Raw genomic sequence first — 17,481 nt, 5'->3', positions numbered from 1 at the left:
TCAGTTTTTCAAAAATTTTCAAAAATTGCATTTTTATTTGACACATCGAAAAACGTTTTGTTTCCTTTTTCCTCGTAACTTGACAGTTTAGGCACTTCTATTTCAACTTACTTCTGTTACACTTCCGAATTAATCACATAGGCTGAAAGAAATGTGAAAACTCTAAGCCAGTCTCTCAAGGCATGATGAATTTACCTTTTAATTTACAAAAATCCATTGCATATGAAATTAGTACAGCTAAATGAAAACTTTAAAAACGATATGTGTAATCTTAATATGCTTTAACATGTCTATTTAATGATTGATATATTATGCATTTGTTTAATAATAACATAATTATGTGATTTATAATATATAAGTAATTCATAATTTTTATAAAATGTCATATCGATATTAAAATTATTAAAAAATTTTTCTTATGTGTTATGTACTTGATTTTATAATAATCATTTTATCCGAGGTCCAGGATTGTGTTTTCGTCACATTTTTTTATGTTACTTTGCATGAAAACGTAAAATAATACAAAACCTGAATTGTAGATATGTTTCACTTATAAATGTGTATTCCCTTAATCATCTGTTGTACGAGATATTTATGAATAAGAAATGAAACTGATCTAGGAGAATGAGCGGAAGAAGTTGTATTCATTTGCCACCAACGAGATATGCTGTATTTACTCGAAATAAGATCCTCTGCAATATAAGACCTTCCTAACATTTTAGGATAAATTTTAAGAAATAAAAGTGGAAGTGGGTAATTACTTTGTTTTGCGATAACTTTGAGAAAGAAAAATTTTAGTTTGTTACTTATCCTTTAGAATTTTCTTAAAAAACAGTGCATTTAGCTGTGGCCCAAAAGATAAAGTAGAGAAAAGTTATTACATTATTTCTTTGCTTTCAGGCACACTGAAATCGCTCCGATAGGCGTGACTATTATACATAGTCGTAGTTTTATATTTGTATGTAAGGTAATTAATTAGTTAGGCAGTGTATTTAGTATTTAAACAGTGTAATTATACTATGTAGTAAGATCCAAACTCCTCCTTTTCATTTTGTAATTCCAGAGCTGGTGTAATTCCATAGTGAAAATTTCATTTTCACTTATTCAGACAACCCTTTACAAGACTGTACCTAATTTTAGGATAAAACGCAGCAAAAGAAAAAAAAAACAGGGTCTTAATTTCAAGTAAATACGGTACATTGAATTCACCGAAGCAGTCAAAGTCGTGAAAGAGATTTTAACTTTTACTTGCAATCATTTTGCATAGTAGTATAAAGCAGAAATGTCTGTAATATACATTTCTTATAATTTTATTTCCTATAAATATATTTCCTATAATTGTATTTACTTTAAATAACTCTCATCCGAAATTTTGTAAAAAATTACATTATAAAGATTTTGCATATATTAAATGCTATGCTCTTCCCATCTTGCATATAAAATTAAACTGTGTTTTCCTTCTACCTCGCATGTAAAAATAAATTGTATGTGCTGTATTTTTTATATAAAATTAAGCATACTCCAGAAGTTTCATATTCTCTCTATTGTGGTTCGATTCTGGTTCGAAGTGTTTCGATTACTTCAATTTTGCATAAGTCAGTTTCTTGAATTGAAAATCCCTGAATAACTATTCAGTGTTCTTATGAAAATTCTTACGAAAAGGATAAACCTGCATCAACTCTACATCCGAACCATATCTTTTCAGACGCTATTCTGTATTGCGATACAAATAACTTGAATGTCAGCTTTAGGCTCTTCAATTGTACATATGACATCCGAACTCTTAAGAGAAATGTCAGTTTGAGAGTACATCCACTTCTGTTTTTGCTTTCTGGAATACTTTGCTTCTTCTCAGAGACCTTTTACTTTTCTCTTTGGACCCTTTAATAAAGAAATAAACGCGCGAGAAAGAAAATGCCCACGGCTGTATATGAAGTCACCTCACATCCAAACTCCAAATTGACAGCTGCCGAATATCCGTTTCCCTTTCTCCGGTAACTTTTCCGGAGGTCGTACATAATCCCGACTGGATTTCTTAGCAACTTTTTGTGACATTCGCGGATTCCCTGTGGTGCTCGTCTGCGGTTGTAAGGTATTCGAATGCATACCTGAACCTGGTGAATATTTCAGAAGAGATTCCGTATTTTTTATTCTATCCCCTTGAGTTTTACTGACATTTACCGTGTAAAATAAGTACTGAGCACTTGGTGGCAAAATAATATCGAATCTTGCATTTTTTATGCGAAAGTATCTCTGCTCAGATGACGGAATAGTAGAAAAACTTCCTTGTTAGTGACATTCATCATTTTCTGTTACAGGTATGTGGAATTCTCTAAAGACTTGTTTATGACTCGTTTGTACATTATTTATGACTAATTACAGCTGTAATAAGCCGAAACTGCAAAATGCCTTCTGTGTCTTTAAACGCAGAACGTTGTCTCGTGAATGTCTCCTGAACAACGAATAGAAATAATTGTTTCTCAAATATTTTTTGAAAATGAGCAAATATATGTAAAGAATATACATGAAAAAAACTTCAAAAATTTCATCAAATCCAGTTTACATTTCAGTGTATTTGCTGTCCCCTTCTCGATTAAAATTAAATTTACTTGCCAACTTGCAACATAAGTGTTCTAATTAAATATGCAGTGTGCAGAAAATTTATTTAAATGAACTTAAAAATAATTATTTTCATATTTTTCCAAATAAGTATCTTTGGATTAAAAAATAAATGTAATTTTATCCGATGCAGTGGCAATGTAGGTTTATTACGTTATTATTAAATTTATTAAATGTTATATAATATGTATGACAATGACATACGAGTATGTCTTGTATAGTATATAACATGTATAGTATAGTATGTACGGGTAGTTGGGCTCACTTCACTAAAGCGTTTCATTCACCATATATTAAACGTTATTTAGAAATGTTTCAATGCTTAATATATATAAAATATTTAAAACTTTATTTCTTTTCCGAAACTTTATTTTGCATTATTTATCTATTTAAAAAACTATTTTAATTAATATAATCAGATTTCTACACTTTAAATTATTTTAAAATTTCACTATCTTTTGTGGAACATTTCTTCTCTTTCTCTACTTATTTGTTTAGAAAATGGCCTAATTTATATAGCAGATATTTGATTTCATATAATAGTTTTACTTTAATATTTATTGAAATGTTAATTGATTTACTTGCTACTACTAATCCTTTAAACAGATGTCAGAACGCCCTATCTGCATTTAAACTCTTATATCGCTAACTCGAGTTCTATGGTTAGTTCAGCTTTTATTCTATCTTCCTGTTCCTTAACAAACCAAAGATATGAGAAATAAACAGAAAAGATTGTAACAGTGTTTACCTTCTTTATTGAATGAAGCTGTAATTTCGAAGATTATAAATTGGTGAATTATTTGAATCCAGCTAATTTTGAAAATCTCTTTATATAAACAAATGTTGTTCATCAAATAGTTTAGTAACATAACTCCTTCCTGAATTCCTGCAAATTGATTTGTGAAACCGTGATAAATTCGTTGAGACTTATTAATGGATTTAATTCAAATTAAACTTGTACTAATCAGTAACTTGAAAACGTGTTATATTTTAATTGGATTCTGAAATAGTTTATTATCGAAGTACACTTTTAAAACATTACTAATAAAATAACTTAGATCTTTTGCAATTTATTTTTATGCAGAACTTAATGTTTTAATTCTAACTGCAATAATGTAAAAAGTTAAGAAGATATGATCTGAATATTCAGTGTGGCTGTAATATTCTCTAAAGCATAAATGAGTCAATGAGAGATATATAGTTAAGAGTCAAAGCTTTATTTTCAAAGCAGGTACATGTATTAGGTAATAAAAAAATGGCTAAATGCAACTGGTAGTAGAAAATGTATATGAAAACTTCCCATAAATTTCGCCTGAGCATTAAAATTAACTGCAAGGATTTCATTTGCAAAAAAAAAGAAGGGTAGAATCAACAAAAAACTTAAAAACAAACAGATCTGGTAAACCCAAAAAGGCATTAAATGTATATTGATTACTTAAAAATGCTTGAAAAAAAACTGAAATTTTAAAAAAAAAAATTGTTTAACAAAGCACTTCTTATAAATTAACGAATATTTTATTCTTTTGTTAAGAAAAAATCATTTTTCTTTTCTTGCCGAGCCTGATTTTTTTTTTTTTTAACTTATTTCAAAGAAAGCATTTAAAAGTTTTTTTTTAATTATTTAATTTTTTATATGTTAAATGTGATCGCAACCATGTTTCTTACGCGTGTAATCGATATTTAAGTTTCTGCAGCAATGGCTGTCGATCGCTAAGCGATCGACAGTCTGTAATATCCCCCTCCCCAAAAGACTGGTATTCTAATCTGGCATAAGGAATGAATGTGTGTAACTATAGTGAAAGTACTATTTAACTTTGATCGATGCAAAGGTCCTGTAGGGAGGCTTTAGGAAATGGGAAGAAGTCTGAAGCCGAATCGGATTTTATCCCCCGGCATGTTCAAAAAAGGTCATACTCCAGTCTGTAGTTATCTGTTTAGATCAGCGGTTTTCAACCTTTTGACTAACGCGTATCTCCTAAACAAAAATTGAAAACCTTTAGTATCACCACTTTAAAATACTACTATCACCACCACTCTTGAACAAAGCTCAGATCGCATAAAATTGCGAGAAAGAACTAAATCAGGATGTTATGGTTTTCATTTTTGAATTTAATTGTTCAAAATACTTTGCTTCTTTGCGTACCACCTATTTTCCCCTTGCGTACCACCAGAGACTTTCGGAATGAAAAACTAAATGTAAGTCTGAAAGCATGAACATTGTTCCAATTTCCTACACATTCATCGCCTTCACAGGTCAAAGCCGTAAATGAAGAAATCGAGCTTCCATAATGCATTATGTGTAAACTGTGATAGTGAAAGAATATTCAAAATCACTACTGTACCGCACGAAACACCATGCAAAGAATCGAACACTACAGATCATATTTAAATGTTGTAGAATTTGTGTACTAAGTTCCAAATTGTTTTAAAGGGAAAAAAAGAGAAAATTTATGTTCAGAGCATTATTTTTTAGAAAAAACAATTACCGTAATTTCCGGAAGAAAGGCCGCATCAGCGTAAACGCCGCACTCGAGAAAAATGGCGGGAAAAAAATTAAAATTACACAGAAACGCCGCAATAGATTAAATTGCGCGTGACATCGTCGTGGGCCGTATAGATGCAAAAACTCAACCTAAGTCCTGATATATGACATACCAGTTAAGAAAAATGCATGAAATGAAACCATAATTCAAAAATAAATTAAAGGTAAGAAATGTATAGCTTCTGTCCCGTTTAGAGACATTTTCAAAAATTTTCCGCACCCTAATTAAAAACTGTCCAACAAGTACTTGTACCCTAACTGATGGGATCTGTATTTGGCAGAATGCCAAGAAAAATCCATTCATGCTGAAGAGGAAATACGTCAGAGTTCGTTATTGCGAGGCAGGTGAAGTGGTGTCCGCCTTTGAAAAAAATTGCAGAAAAGGCAGGGGTGGAAAGAGGATGGGTCCTGGAAGATTCATCGAATGGCATAAGAGAGAGACTATTCAAACTGATAAGAATGTTGATTTGAAAGGGGAAGAATGTTATTGTTCTGAGATCTCGTTTAGGGTGAATAAGGCATGTAGGTCCGTTCAAGGGAAAGAATGTAAACAAAATAACGTTCGCAAAAAGCAACTGAGTCGTCTTTTGTGTGGGAACAGCACCAATCTATGCACAATGACAAGACCATCCAAACTATGTACAATGACCATCATAGGAAATATTTTATTTTTAGTGCACCTAAACGCCGCATGGGTAGAAACGCCGCACCCGCTGAAAATTTAAGTTTTAAACACGTAAACGCCGCGGCGTTTCTTCCGGAAATTACGGTAGTTTTTTTAATATAGTAAATTATCATTTTTTAAAAAAGTATAAAAAGAATTAATATATTCTTCTTATGTTAAATGTTTGCATAGCATATAAAATGAAGACATTTTGTAAATGAGATTTTATTTTACCCTCATAAATATAGTAGTTGAGGAGAAAATAACTCATATTAACGTTTTAATTCCTTGGTAGAAAATTATTGGTTCGTTCAGTTTCATCCCTTAAAAACACGGTAGTATAATGAAGAAATTCAAATTTTATGTATCAGAAAATATAGTTTTTCTTCTTGATGTTACGTAAATTCAGATTCTCAGTTCTTTGAGTGTGTTTGCATATGAAATGAAATGTTTATGATATGCTTAAACTTTCAGTCGCGTTTCGAAGAGCTTTGGGCAAGTTATTAAATCCCACGCTTTGCAAAATATTATCGTTTCTTATGCCACATCAAATGGCCGTGTTTTTGGAATTTGAGTGTTGATTGACCATGGAATGGAAATTAAATTTAAGATCTTATGTATCGCGTTTAACAGCACTTAACAGATTGCGTGGATTCACATGATTTAGGAATGTAAGATAATTTATTGTGATGTTTTGAACATGTTTTGAACATCAAAAAAATAAATTTTAATATATATCTTTTTTAATTTTTAGAGACATGGAAGCTTATAGAAAGTTTCCATATAGTAATCTTGAAAAGGAATTAGTTTTTTAAATCCAATGTAAAATCATGAACATTTTTAATAAAATGTCATGCGTGTTTATCACTGATGCGTCGTAAAATTATGAAAGCTTATTCAAAGAAGGGAATTAATTATTTAAGTTAACTAACATTTAGTTTCGTCTTTGGTAAAAAAATTCAGTGTCATACAATAAAACAAATTGTCGGAAATTAATGTCATTAAAGGCCGGAAAAGATAAGACAATATTTTTCTTATTCGTGTCTTATTGAGTTACGTTAATCTTCGATTTCAGGAATGAAGTAATGAAATTAAAGTTCTTCATTTAATTAAGATAAATTTTTTACGACATGTTTTTATCTAAAAGAAAATTGATTATCTTGACATCTTTTAGTGAGAAATTTTTAAAACAGTAATGACTTGTCCTTGTGTGAGCAAGCTTCGAAATCAAAAGAAAAAAATGTCTCCTGATCTTTGTATTATTTTTTAAATGAAATTTAAATGGCAAAATCTGTAACAACGGAATATTCTACCTAGTATTTTAATTTTTTCAAAAAAATATTATCTTCCTAACTGTTATTTATTTTTACATAAATCTTCATTGTGCTATATTATTTGATATAGGAAATAATAAAAAACTCTTATATATACATTTCGAAGAAATTAGTGAAGTGAAAATTTAGACCAATGCAGTGTTTAATCAAATTCGTCACAGTTAATTGTGCATAGGAAACATTTATCTGATTCATTGAGTTACTTGTTCATTATTCGGATTTGCAAATTTCACAGATAATCTCTAAAGCGCCATTTGAAAAAATTATAAGAAATGGAGCTTCATTAAAGCGCTACAAATAAAACTGTTGCACTCGTTAGTAAATGTTTTGAAAGAACTTCTGTTATGTGTTGCATTTCGAACAAATACATGAAATGAAAATTTAAAACAATGCTTTAATTGTTTAATTTGATGCTTTTCACGTGTTATTTCATTCGATGTAAAGTAAGTATTGTAATCGCGAAAAGTTTCATGCACCATATTTCAACGAAAATATCCATTTTGACCGCTATCGAATGCAATTTAACGAAGTTTTTGCGTGATATCTGTACGTAAGGACAATAAAATAGTCTTTTCCTTCAAAAAAAAATTATAAAACTGCTTTAAAATTAATTCTGAAGAGAATTTTTCGTGGCGTCTGTACGAACGTATGTACGTACGTATCTCACATAACTCAAAAACGAGTAGCCTCAGAACGTTGAAATTTTGTATATAGGACTGCTATAACATGTAGATGTGCACCTCGTATTTTGGTTGCAATCGGCCGCACCAAACGTATATAAATATGTTTACATATATATCCACTCTGTTACCCGGCTCAGTGATCTCAGTTTCTTTACTCTTATATGTTTGTAAATTATACATTTTTTGCTTTAAAAATGATTGAATTATGTTGTTTTTATCTTCCGGTTAAGTTTTTTATGCCTTTAATAAATCTGTGTGCAATATTTTTAGAATTATCAACAATTTTAAAGCTGTTTAAGTGCCGCTAAGCCTTTTTTTGACGGCGGCCATTGATTGTTTACATTTGAAACAGCAGACTAGTGGATTTATTGCCAATCTACAGAAACTTAGCTTCGCAACAACAAAGATAACGCCTTCATTTATTATTGCCAATTAAATCATGCTTAATCCTTTCTGGAATTTTTTCGAGGAAATAAGTGTTTAGGATTTACTTCGTAATTTTTAATATAGATATTTTGAGTTTTTATGTATTTTTGCCTTCTCGCGAAGTGAGAACTGAATTGATTCAATGAGAAATACTCAATCGTCTGTGAAAAACTGTTTCTTTTTTGTTTTGTTTGCTTAATTTCTTTTATATATCATTCTAGCTTTATTATAGTATTTGAATAGAACATGTGGCAACGATTAGATAATTCTATTCTTTAAATGATATAAATTTTGTGCATTATGAGTTATAATATGAACGAAATATATAAGTTAACTGTTATATAATTATTGGATTATATAACAGTTAACTTAGTTTCCGTTATAAAATTATTATATAAGTTAACTGTTATATAATTATTAATACTATTAAGTGAATCTAACGCCAGAGTGTCGCTATGGTAAACAAATACTAGAGTGAATTTTAAAGAATGCATTTATTCTATTGTGGTTTATGCGCTGTCGGCGAAGTAGATTTAATTCAATCTAATAAGTTTAAATGAAATGCAAGAAAAAATGCGTATAATTTAATATTCCAATACAAGGAAGTCATGTGGTGTACACATCAGATTTTTTAACTTCTATTCTCCTATATGAGCTATGGTCTCAGTACATACCTCTGGATTATCTATATTATTAAATAATGAAATATCGATATGTAAACATTATCCTTCTTGCACTCTGAGACGGCTACACTCAGGCTTCGGCAGTCTACGGCCCACGGCAACCTTTGACTTTATAATATATACCGAGTGAAACATTTCATAATTTCAGATGCCCCACTTGAGTTCCGAAAATAAAGTGTAATGTATAAAAAGAAATTATAAAACATAAATATGAAACGAGGGCATGAAGAATATATAAAAAATAAACTGAAAATAAATAATAACCGTAAACCATTTTTCTGGACCATAGCCCGCGTTCGGTTCACCTTTTAAATGCAAGCAAATGTTTTCATACAAGAAATTTATTTTCAGTAATAACAGAAGCAGCTTAACTACGGAAAATTCAGATGCTTGAATTCGTCTTAAAGAGACTAACTATAAGCCAGACTTGACTAAATGGATATTACAACTCAGTATCAGAAGAATCATTCATAGCGACGTGAAAAATAAAGTTCATCCAATTTTCTTTGTCATAATTATTATAATTAAAATTTGTCATATGTAACGTTTATAGCGTATTGTATTTAGTTTCTCAATAAAATTATCTTATTATTCACCAAAAAATATTGTTCTAAAATGAAAATACCACTGATCCAAAATGTCTTCTTATTACACATATTTTGGTTGATGTTGACCCGCAGCCAAAAACAATTTGCTAACGGCTGAGCTAGAGCCATCAAATTTGGAGCACAAATTTGTGGTTTATGTGCTTTCGGCGAAGTAGATTTAATTCAATACAATACGTTTAAATGAAATGCAAGAAAAAATGCGTATAATTTAATATTCCAATTTAATATTCCAATACAAGGAAGTCATGTGGTGTACAGAACCACATCTCCACCCGAACACATACTCCACCCGAACATGTGCACCTAGAAGCTAGAATTTTGAATTTCGAATTAGTTTCTATTTATATAGCCTGAGAACGTAAGAACTCGGCTATTTAAAAGCAATGTGCTGCTGTTCGGCAACGCTAAGATGTTTATGTTTAAAATTTAATCAGAGAACACAGCAATTTAAAAGAAACCCGTTACCAATCGGCAAAGCATAACATAATTATCTTATTATGGAATGTTGCAATCGTCAGGATACTTGTGCACGTGGCACTATGTCTGTCGAATAATTTGGTTTTTAGGATCATATCAGCTCAGAGAACCCGAGGTAAGGAACTTGCATAGTCCAGAGAAGAGTACTTCCATAAAGCTGTAAGCTCCAGATTCTGCTTGTGAATAGTATTGCCACTGACCTTCCAATATTTGTTTGTATTTTCCACTCTATTAGTCAGGTCTTAACTGCGTTTATTTGATTCTGTATATGTTGTATGATTGGACTCAGAAATACATTTTATACAAAAATTGCTGTATCATCGGCGTGCACTGATAGTGCAATTCCTGTTATCTGTAGAATGTCGTTTGTATAAATGTTAAATAACGTGGGCTAGAGGAGAAAACCTTGTGGAACACCGCTTCGAATGGTATGTCGTGTGGAATGTGAATTAGAAATTTCTAGCTTCAGAATATGCCTTAGGATTTTTAACACTTTATCGTTTTACAAAATGTGTACCAATTAGATAAGATTTTATAATGCTTGTGAAATAATACGGGAAAAGCTGGCTGTGTATCTCGTATATGAGTGCGTCCAGCCAGATGCAATCAAAAGCTTTAAGCATTTGGCTAAATCTGGAAAGGATCCTCAGGGTTTTTTTTTTTTTCCTCATTCCACTTGAGATATGCTCCATAACTCTGTGCAGCTGCTGTGACGTAGAAAGTTTTCCAAAAGTCTGGAAAATATTGATGCTCAGTAATAATGTTTCTGAATCTCAGTTAGCTTGAAAACTTGAGTGAAAGGTTTTTGAGCATTTCATTTGTTTTCGAAGTTTCGTAATACAACCAAATATCTCTAATGGTAAGATTAAAATAATGTCTGTGACTGGAAATGAGGGTTATTGTGAAGTGAAAGGGGAAATTGCTCGATTTATTGTAGCGTTATGAATGCTGTTTGCCCAAAACTGAGATTCCAGATGCTGTGCTGAAAATTTAGCTTCCTGTGTTTTAGTGTAATGAATCCTTTGGGTATGTTTAAGGGGCGATATGGAGTTGTTAATTTTTATATGTCGAGAACATAATTGCCTTTCAAAGTTATGTAACAAATTCCTCAACATAAAAGAAATGTTTTAGCACTGGCCAAAATAAAGTATTTTTAAATGCTTCACATCCCAATATATCGCCATTCATCAAAAGGTTTTTTTTTTTTTTTTTTTTTTTTTTTTTTTTCAAATTTACTCTGAGTGAAACTGTTTAATAAGCTAAGCGATTTAAAATCGTTATCATTAATTACTAGCTAGACCCATAGTTGGACTCATTAAAATCATTATATACAATCAGGCCCACCAGCGGCCGAGCGGTAAAGTCGCTGAACACTGGTAGTTCGGTCTGAGGTTCGAATCCCCCGAACGGGCTGGCTGCATGGGCGTTTTCGTCGTTTTCCTCATGTGTAACGTGTATATGAGCCAGTTTCCCTTAGAAAGTTCTCCACGAAGGCTTCTCTCCTCTTAGGCAGATAGACCTCGAGGCTTTGCCATAATCACACACACATTATATACAATTTTCTTTTTCTATAATAATTATTTGAGGCGGCTGGTAAATTAAACGATTATAGTTCGTGAATAGTATTTTAGATATCTGTAAACATTTATTGTAATTGTAAATATTTATTGATAATTTTTGAGAAGTAAATTGGATTTTTAGCATTAAAATAAACTGGAATTTGTTTCGAAAGTTGATGGCTGGGCATCCAGAATCTTGTAAAAGTATTAAATACCTAAATAAGTGATTCTTTAATTCTCTTACCTTGTAAAAATGCCTTGAAATCGCAGTCTTATTCATAGGCATCCGTGAACAAACGATCAAATATTCTGTATGTAATAATAAAACAGAATTTGGTCAGTAAATTTCAAATAAATGAAATTATAACTTCAAGCAAGTTATTTGAATAATATTTAGAAATAATATATCCACGATCGTGAGTTATCGTAGATTGCGAGCTACCTAGAAAAATCATTCGAAAGAATGAATATCAATAGTCAAAAGTATATTTTGATTAATTTGAATTTAACTACTCAAAAGCGTGTACGTGATATTATTCACGAAAACTTGTTAAGTCAGAAAACTCGGGAGAAACTCTTCAGTGTGTTCAAGCAGCTGATAAAACACAGGTACCATTTATCTTACGTACGCAAATGACCGATTGAAAAAAGGCTTACGAAGCAGATTGATGAAAAGATACAAATCTGCAAATACATTCATTCTGGCTTTCCTTTATAATACATTATTCATTATGCAGCTAATACGTACAATACGTTTCAATAAAACTGTAAACTGCTGTAGATTCGATTTAGTATGAATGTTTTTCTTGTCTTAATTAGGTTAATTTCTACATAAGAAACTGAATAAAGATAGTTTTTGCTGTCAGTATTCACTAATCAAAACTTATATAAATTATGCGAAAAATAATCCACTATATTGCACTTAATGCTTTCAGAATATAGATGAAGTGTTGAGAATGCTTTTTGTAGTAATTACTAGAAATGTTGTTTGCATGTGAATTTTTTAATCCATGATTATGAAAATTTTTTAGATTTCAAATTTCGTGTCATGCAGTTACATTTTTGTCATAAATTTAAAAATGTATATTTGAGTAATTGCTAAACTTTAAGTATTTTTAATAATATTTTGAATTTTGTTTTTTAAATTTTTTCTTTTCTTTTTTTTCAGAATAAAGTAGTAAATGTAGATGATACGAAGGTTAAACTACAGGTAAGCATAATTTAATTTATTTATTTTCTTTGATATTAATAATAATTTTATGGGTATTTCGAAAAATTCGTTTTATTCTATATGAAGTGATGTTTATTTTATAAAAAAGCAGATAAAGTATAAAATAAATAAACAGAATAAATATAAATATAAAATAATATTTATAAAAACATAATAAATACAAATATAAAATAATATTTAAATATTATTTGCAGAATGAAATGCATGTTATGTAAAGTAATATTGCATTATTAAAATGTTAAACAAAAATTTATTCGAGGTGTAAGCTAAGATCATTATTAAGAAAATGAAGCCCCTCCTTTTTTTTCCTTGAATCGCTGTTGCCATACAACAGTGCAATTCTCTGATGACTGTGTATTAGCGGTTTCACATAAATTTTTAACATCGTACTAATTTGAAGCAATTGGTGAATGTAAATCTGGCGGGAAGACCTAATTTAGAAGATGAAAGTACTCTGTAGGTTTGTAAAGTGTTTTTAAAGAAGCTTCCGTAATATGCATAATGCTTATTATGATTGGTTTCTGTATTAAATTGAATATTGAATGTATGCCTTAGAAAATTGATAAGTCATGTAGATTATTAAAATTATATACGTTTATCTTTGAAAGCATGCAATAAAATAACATAAATTTTTGTTGATGTTGTTTTTAATTAATATTATTATCAATATTTGTATTAATATAGACAAATAAGTTTTCGAAAGCTTTGAATGAAACTGTCTTCTATGTAGTATTTTTATATACACTGTTTTACCACATGGATTTTGTTTAACATTAAGTATTAAGAAGAAATATATATGGTATAAAAGACATTAACTGAAAACAAATTTATTCAATTTAATTAAATGCACCGAAATAACTTTGAGAAAAATTAAATCCCATTTCAGGCCAGTCGTTTAATATTCGCGTATAAATATTTGTTTTAGAAAGAAAAGAACTTTATTTTATGACATTAAAAATTTATGAAAAGATGAAAAAAATGATTAATTTAAAAGAAGGTGTACTCGGCTTAACTCGGTAAAACTTCTTGCAAGAGCAGTTGCTTTGGAAAGTTAGTACTTACATTATATTAATATTAATTAAATGCGGTTTAAAAGGGACTGTTGTTTATATACTATTTAATTAATGTCTTGTGGTATGAAAATTTTAATACTTATGTACCTTGAAATCTTATTAAGTAACTTGAAAAATTTTTTAATCTGTGATAAAAAGCAAATTAACAGTATAAGCTGGTAATATATCTATACATTCTATGAATCTCTATCAGGAATAATATGTTTTCTGATAGAAAAGAGCCACTAAGAAGAGTGTTAAAATAAGCAAATTAGTAAAAAATTCGTATGTTCATTGCCATAAATTGTAAATATGTCCTCTGTTGCAAAAGGGAAAAATAAACCCACTCATAAAATTGGATATATTTTCCAAACTAAACATGCCAGTTCCTTTTGGAAAATTTATGCAAAGGATTAGAATGCCAGAAATGTTATAGGTCTCATTCAACAGAAATGAGAAGGAAGTATCATACAGCGCTTTAAGTACAGGGAATTTATTTTCTGCTTACGAACACTACAAAATATGTAAAAAAAAATTTCTTTGTGGTGCACTTAGTGGCTCAAACAAATTGGCTCTAGAAACAATTTTGTTACCTAAATATACGAGAAAAGAAATCCAACAAACTCATAACTGCCATCTGGTTCGGAGCAATATGATAATTGCTCATTTTTGGATCCCAGAAGACAGACACCTGTAAAAGGCTGAAATCATTCCAGACACAAATATTTTTAGAAAGTACTTAGGAGAGTAGTCATGACTGTACCACTTGGCATTGCTATCATCTATTTAGATGCATCCTTTATGCGCCATGTAATATCAAGTGATACATTCGGAGAGAACTAGCAGAAGCTGAAATTAGGTCTCGACATCCGTTAGGAGGCTACAGTTGTCCTTCTAACATTATCACAGCCATCTCCATTGGTGCCGATCTCGATCCTCCTGTATAGTAACAAGCATTTGGCCTTTAGTGACAAATTCTGATGATCTGTGAATACTTACATTAAGAAGGAGACGTTAACGTTCTGATCACGCATTTGTTGTCAAACACCACACAACAAGCACACCTAGACGGTATTTAAGCATGGATAGCCGTCGCTTGGAACAAATTATTTTCTTTAGTTTTTAAGAAAACAACTCATTAATATTGATTGCATTCTTTTCGACGGCATTCTGCTGACGATTATTTGAGTATGTACTCAAGCCGCCCAGGTGGTATTTATTAACAAAATAACTATTTTTAATAAATACAACCTTCACGATATTCTCAACAATACCTTAAAATATTTAAGCTTTGGATATTTGTAAATGTATAGTATCCGTGCGGCATCGGAACTCAAAATATGCGGCCGACGGGTGAGGGACCCTCGAAGCTAACCCTACCCGGGGTGCTCTCCATCAAAATTAGAGTATGAAGTCGGGCTGCCACCTGTGTGGTACTCAACGCTCTGTCCAACCTCAAACGCAGTCTTATACTCCTTGTCACGATAATAATTCAGGGGCTTGTTCCGGCAACATCAGACAAATGAGATTAGTAAAAAGAACAATTACGTTAATGTTAATTTCTTGTGTAAAGTGCGCAATTGCTGTATTGTTAATTATGCCGAGAACTTCAATTATGTAATGATTTGAAGCTTTGTTTAGGTTGACTATGGAAAAACCCGCGAGAGCCGTCTGCACAAAAGAAGGGATGCCTTTGTGGAGTACTATATAAGGAACTTCCTTTTCTAGGTGATTTCGTTTTTTCACTTTTTCATGTGTACTCCCATTACACATGGGAAAAAACACGAAAAACTTTCATGCGGCCAGCCGTTAGCCTGTAATTGACCCAGGTCGAACACTTATGGCAATGAATTTTATTCCGAATAATCTGTTCTTTGCATCCATACCAGACCAACTTGTTTTGGGGCGATCCCGGGCCCAAGAGGAACCCCTAGCCACTTTCATCACATCCCACCGGCAAAACGGTCAGGTTTCTGACGTGGTACCTGCAACAGTCGGATGCCGTGTCAAAGAACATTCTTTGGCCGTGTTCCACAGTTCATCCTCTCAAGTCACAGCGTGAGGTGCTCATTCCCCGCAGATCCGGCATTTTTAGGGGTCCTGGGGTTGTGCCCGAGGGTCTCCGGTGAAGACAAGAGTATTTCTACGAAGCGCTTCTTCAGGATCCTTTACTTTCTTAACCGAAGCAGCTCTCCCGGCGCCGTTTTAAGAAATGACTGCGAAGAAGCCGTTGCAGCCGGTCTGTTCAAATGTTTTCGCCACAAAACTTCTGGTAACAGAGTGAACCAATGTCAATGTACGCGTGTATGAACTGTATCTTCCGCGCAAAAAAATCAGAAATACCATTCCTTTGTATTTATTAACATTTAGCCCTTGTTTATATGGCTTTGAATATCTCTAAATGACCTCTTGATACGGTGCTCTTGGAGCATCAGGAACTGCCTTATCCTAGACAGTTGTCGGCTCTGGATAGTCTATGTAAGCCGGCCGGATATCCGGACCCGCTTTCACCTATCACCAGAGATCTTCGAAGGGCATTCATACTCTACATGACAAGGTGTTTATTGTTTTTATTTCTTTAATTTCTTAGGATGCTTTTCTTTCTTTCCGTAAGAATCCCATTTCTAGGATTTGCGTCTGAGGAAGTAAAATTCACTCTGTATTGAAATAGAAATGAACGATTGGAAGGAAACAGTCTTGAGCCCAACTGCAACAAATTATTTAATTTAAAATAAAAAACATTAAATGGATTTCCCTTTTAGACGTGTCAGATATTACTGCGTACATCGTAAGTTAATAAACGTCTTTAGATTTCACATAAAGTGACACATATATAATAATATTCTTACCTGATAATATATAATAGTTATGAATTCTAAGCCTTGAAGCCTCTTACGCATAATATTAAACACAATATTATTCTGAACCTTTTTTTGAATTCATTAATATAAGTGTATAAAAAGCACTGCATGAAATACATATCTAAAAAGAGGGCTAAAATCAGGAAATGGGTGCGTTTGCAACACATCCAGTATCAACTCGTAAGGTGCGTCGATGTTTGCAGCAGCGTGGATTATCAGCAGGGTGACCGTTACTTCAAACTTTGACAATGCAGCATAGAGAGAGACAGCGACTCTGGTGCGCCGAACGGCAAAGCTGGATACAGGAATGGCTCGATGTTGCCTTTTCAAACGAGTCTTGTTGTACGTGCAGTATTCTGATGGCCGTATGTGTCTGGAGATGCACCAGTAATACTATATTGCCTTATTATTTTAATGCTAATATCTTACTTTGTCAAGCATTTGACGTGCGTATATAGTGTAAGCAAGTGTGTTCTAATGTATGATTGATGTTTTAATGTGGTTAGGTGTATATATTAGTATTGTCTTATTATTCTAATGCAAATTAAGGAAATGTCACATAAGTATTTGGAAAGTGTATGTATATAAACAGTATATGTGCATGCGGAAGAATTGTACCAATGTATAAATGTAAATATTTTGATGTGTCAGTCATGTCCTAAATGATTTAATGGACATATTGCGTCAATCAATTCTTGAAGATAGGCTTATACGTGTGTATGCTATAATTAGTTAAATGCAA

The 17,481-nt window shown here is 31.7% G+C and overlaps 1 protein-coding gene across 4 annotated transcripts in view; it reads left to right on the top strand.

The window, feature by feature from the left end:
* LOC118203910 (ras-related protein Rab-37-like) overlaps nt 1-17,481 on the top strand; it is a 452,520-nt gene that overhangs the window by 224,665 nt on the left and 210,374 nt on the right. For all 4 annotated transcript variants that reach the window (XM_085823503.1, XM_085823504.1, XM_085823505.1 and 1 more), the window contains exon 3: nt 12,764-12,805. In XM_085823503.1, coding sequence (XP_085679629.1) covers nt 12,764-12,805 — 42 coding nt within the window. The remainder of the gene's footprint in view (nt 1-12,763; nt 12,806-17,481) is intronic.

Source organism: Stegodyphus dumicola, chromosome 9 (genome assembly GCF_044657685.1).
Source record: "Stegodyphus dumicola isolate Sdum_Otavi_A_Nest chromosome 9, ASM4465768v1".
Classification (NCBI taxonomy): Eukaryota; Metazoa; Arthropoda; class Arachnida; order Araneae; family Eresidae; genus Stegodyphus; species Stegodyphus dumicola.
The sequence above is the reverse complement of the archived record's forward strand: the minus strand, read 5'-3'. Positions and strand labels throughout refer to the sequence as shown.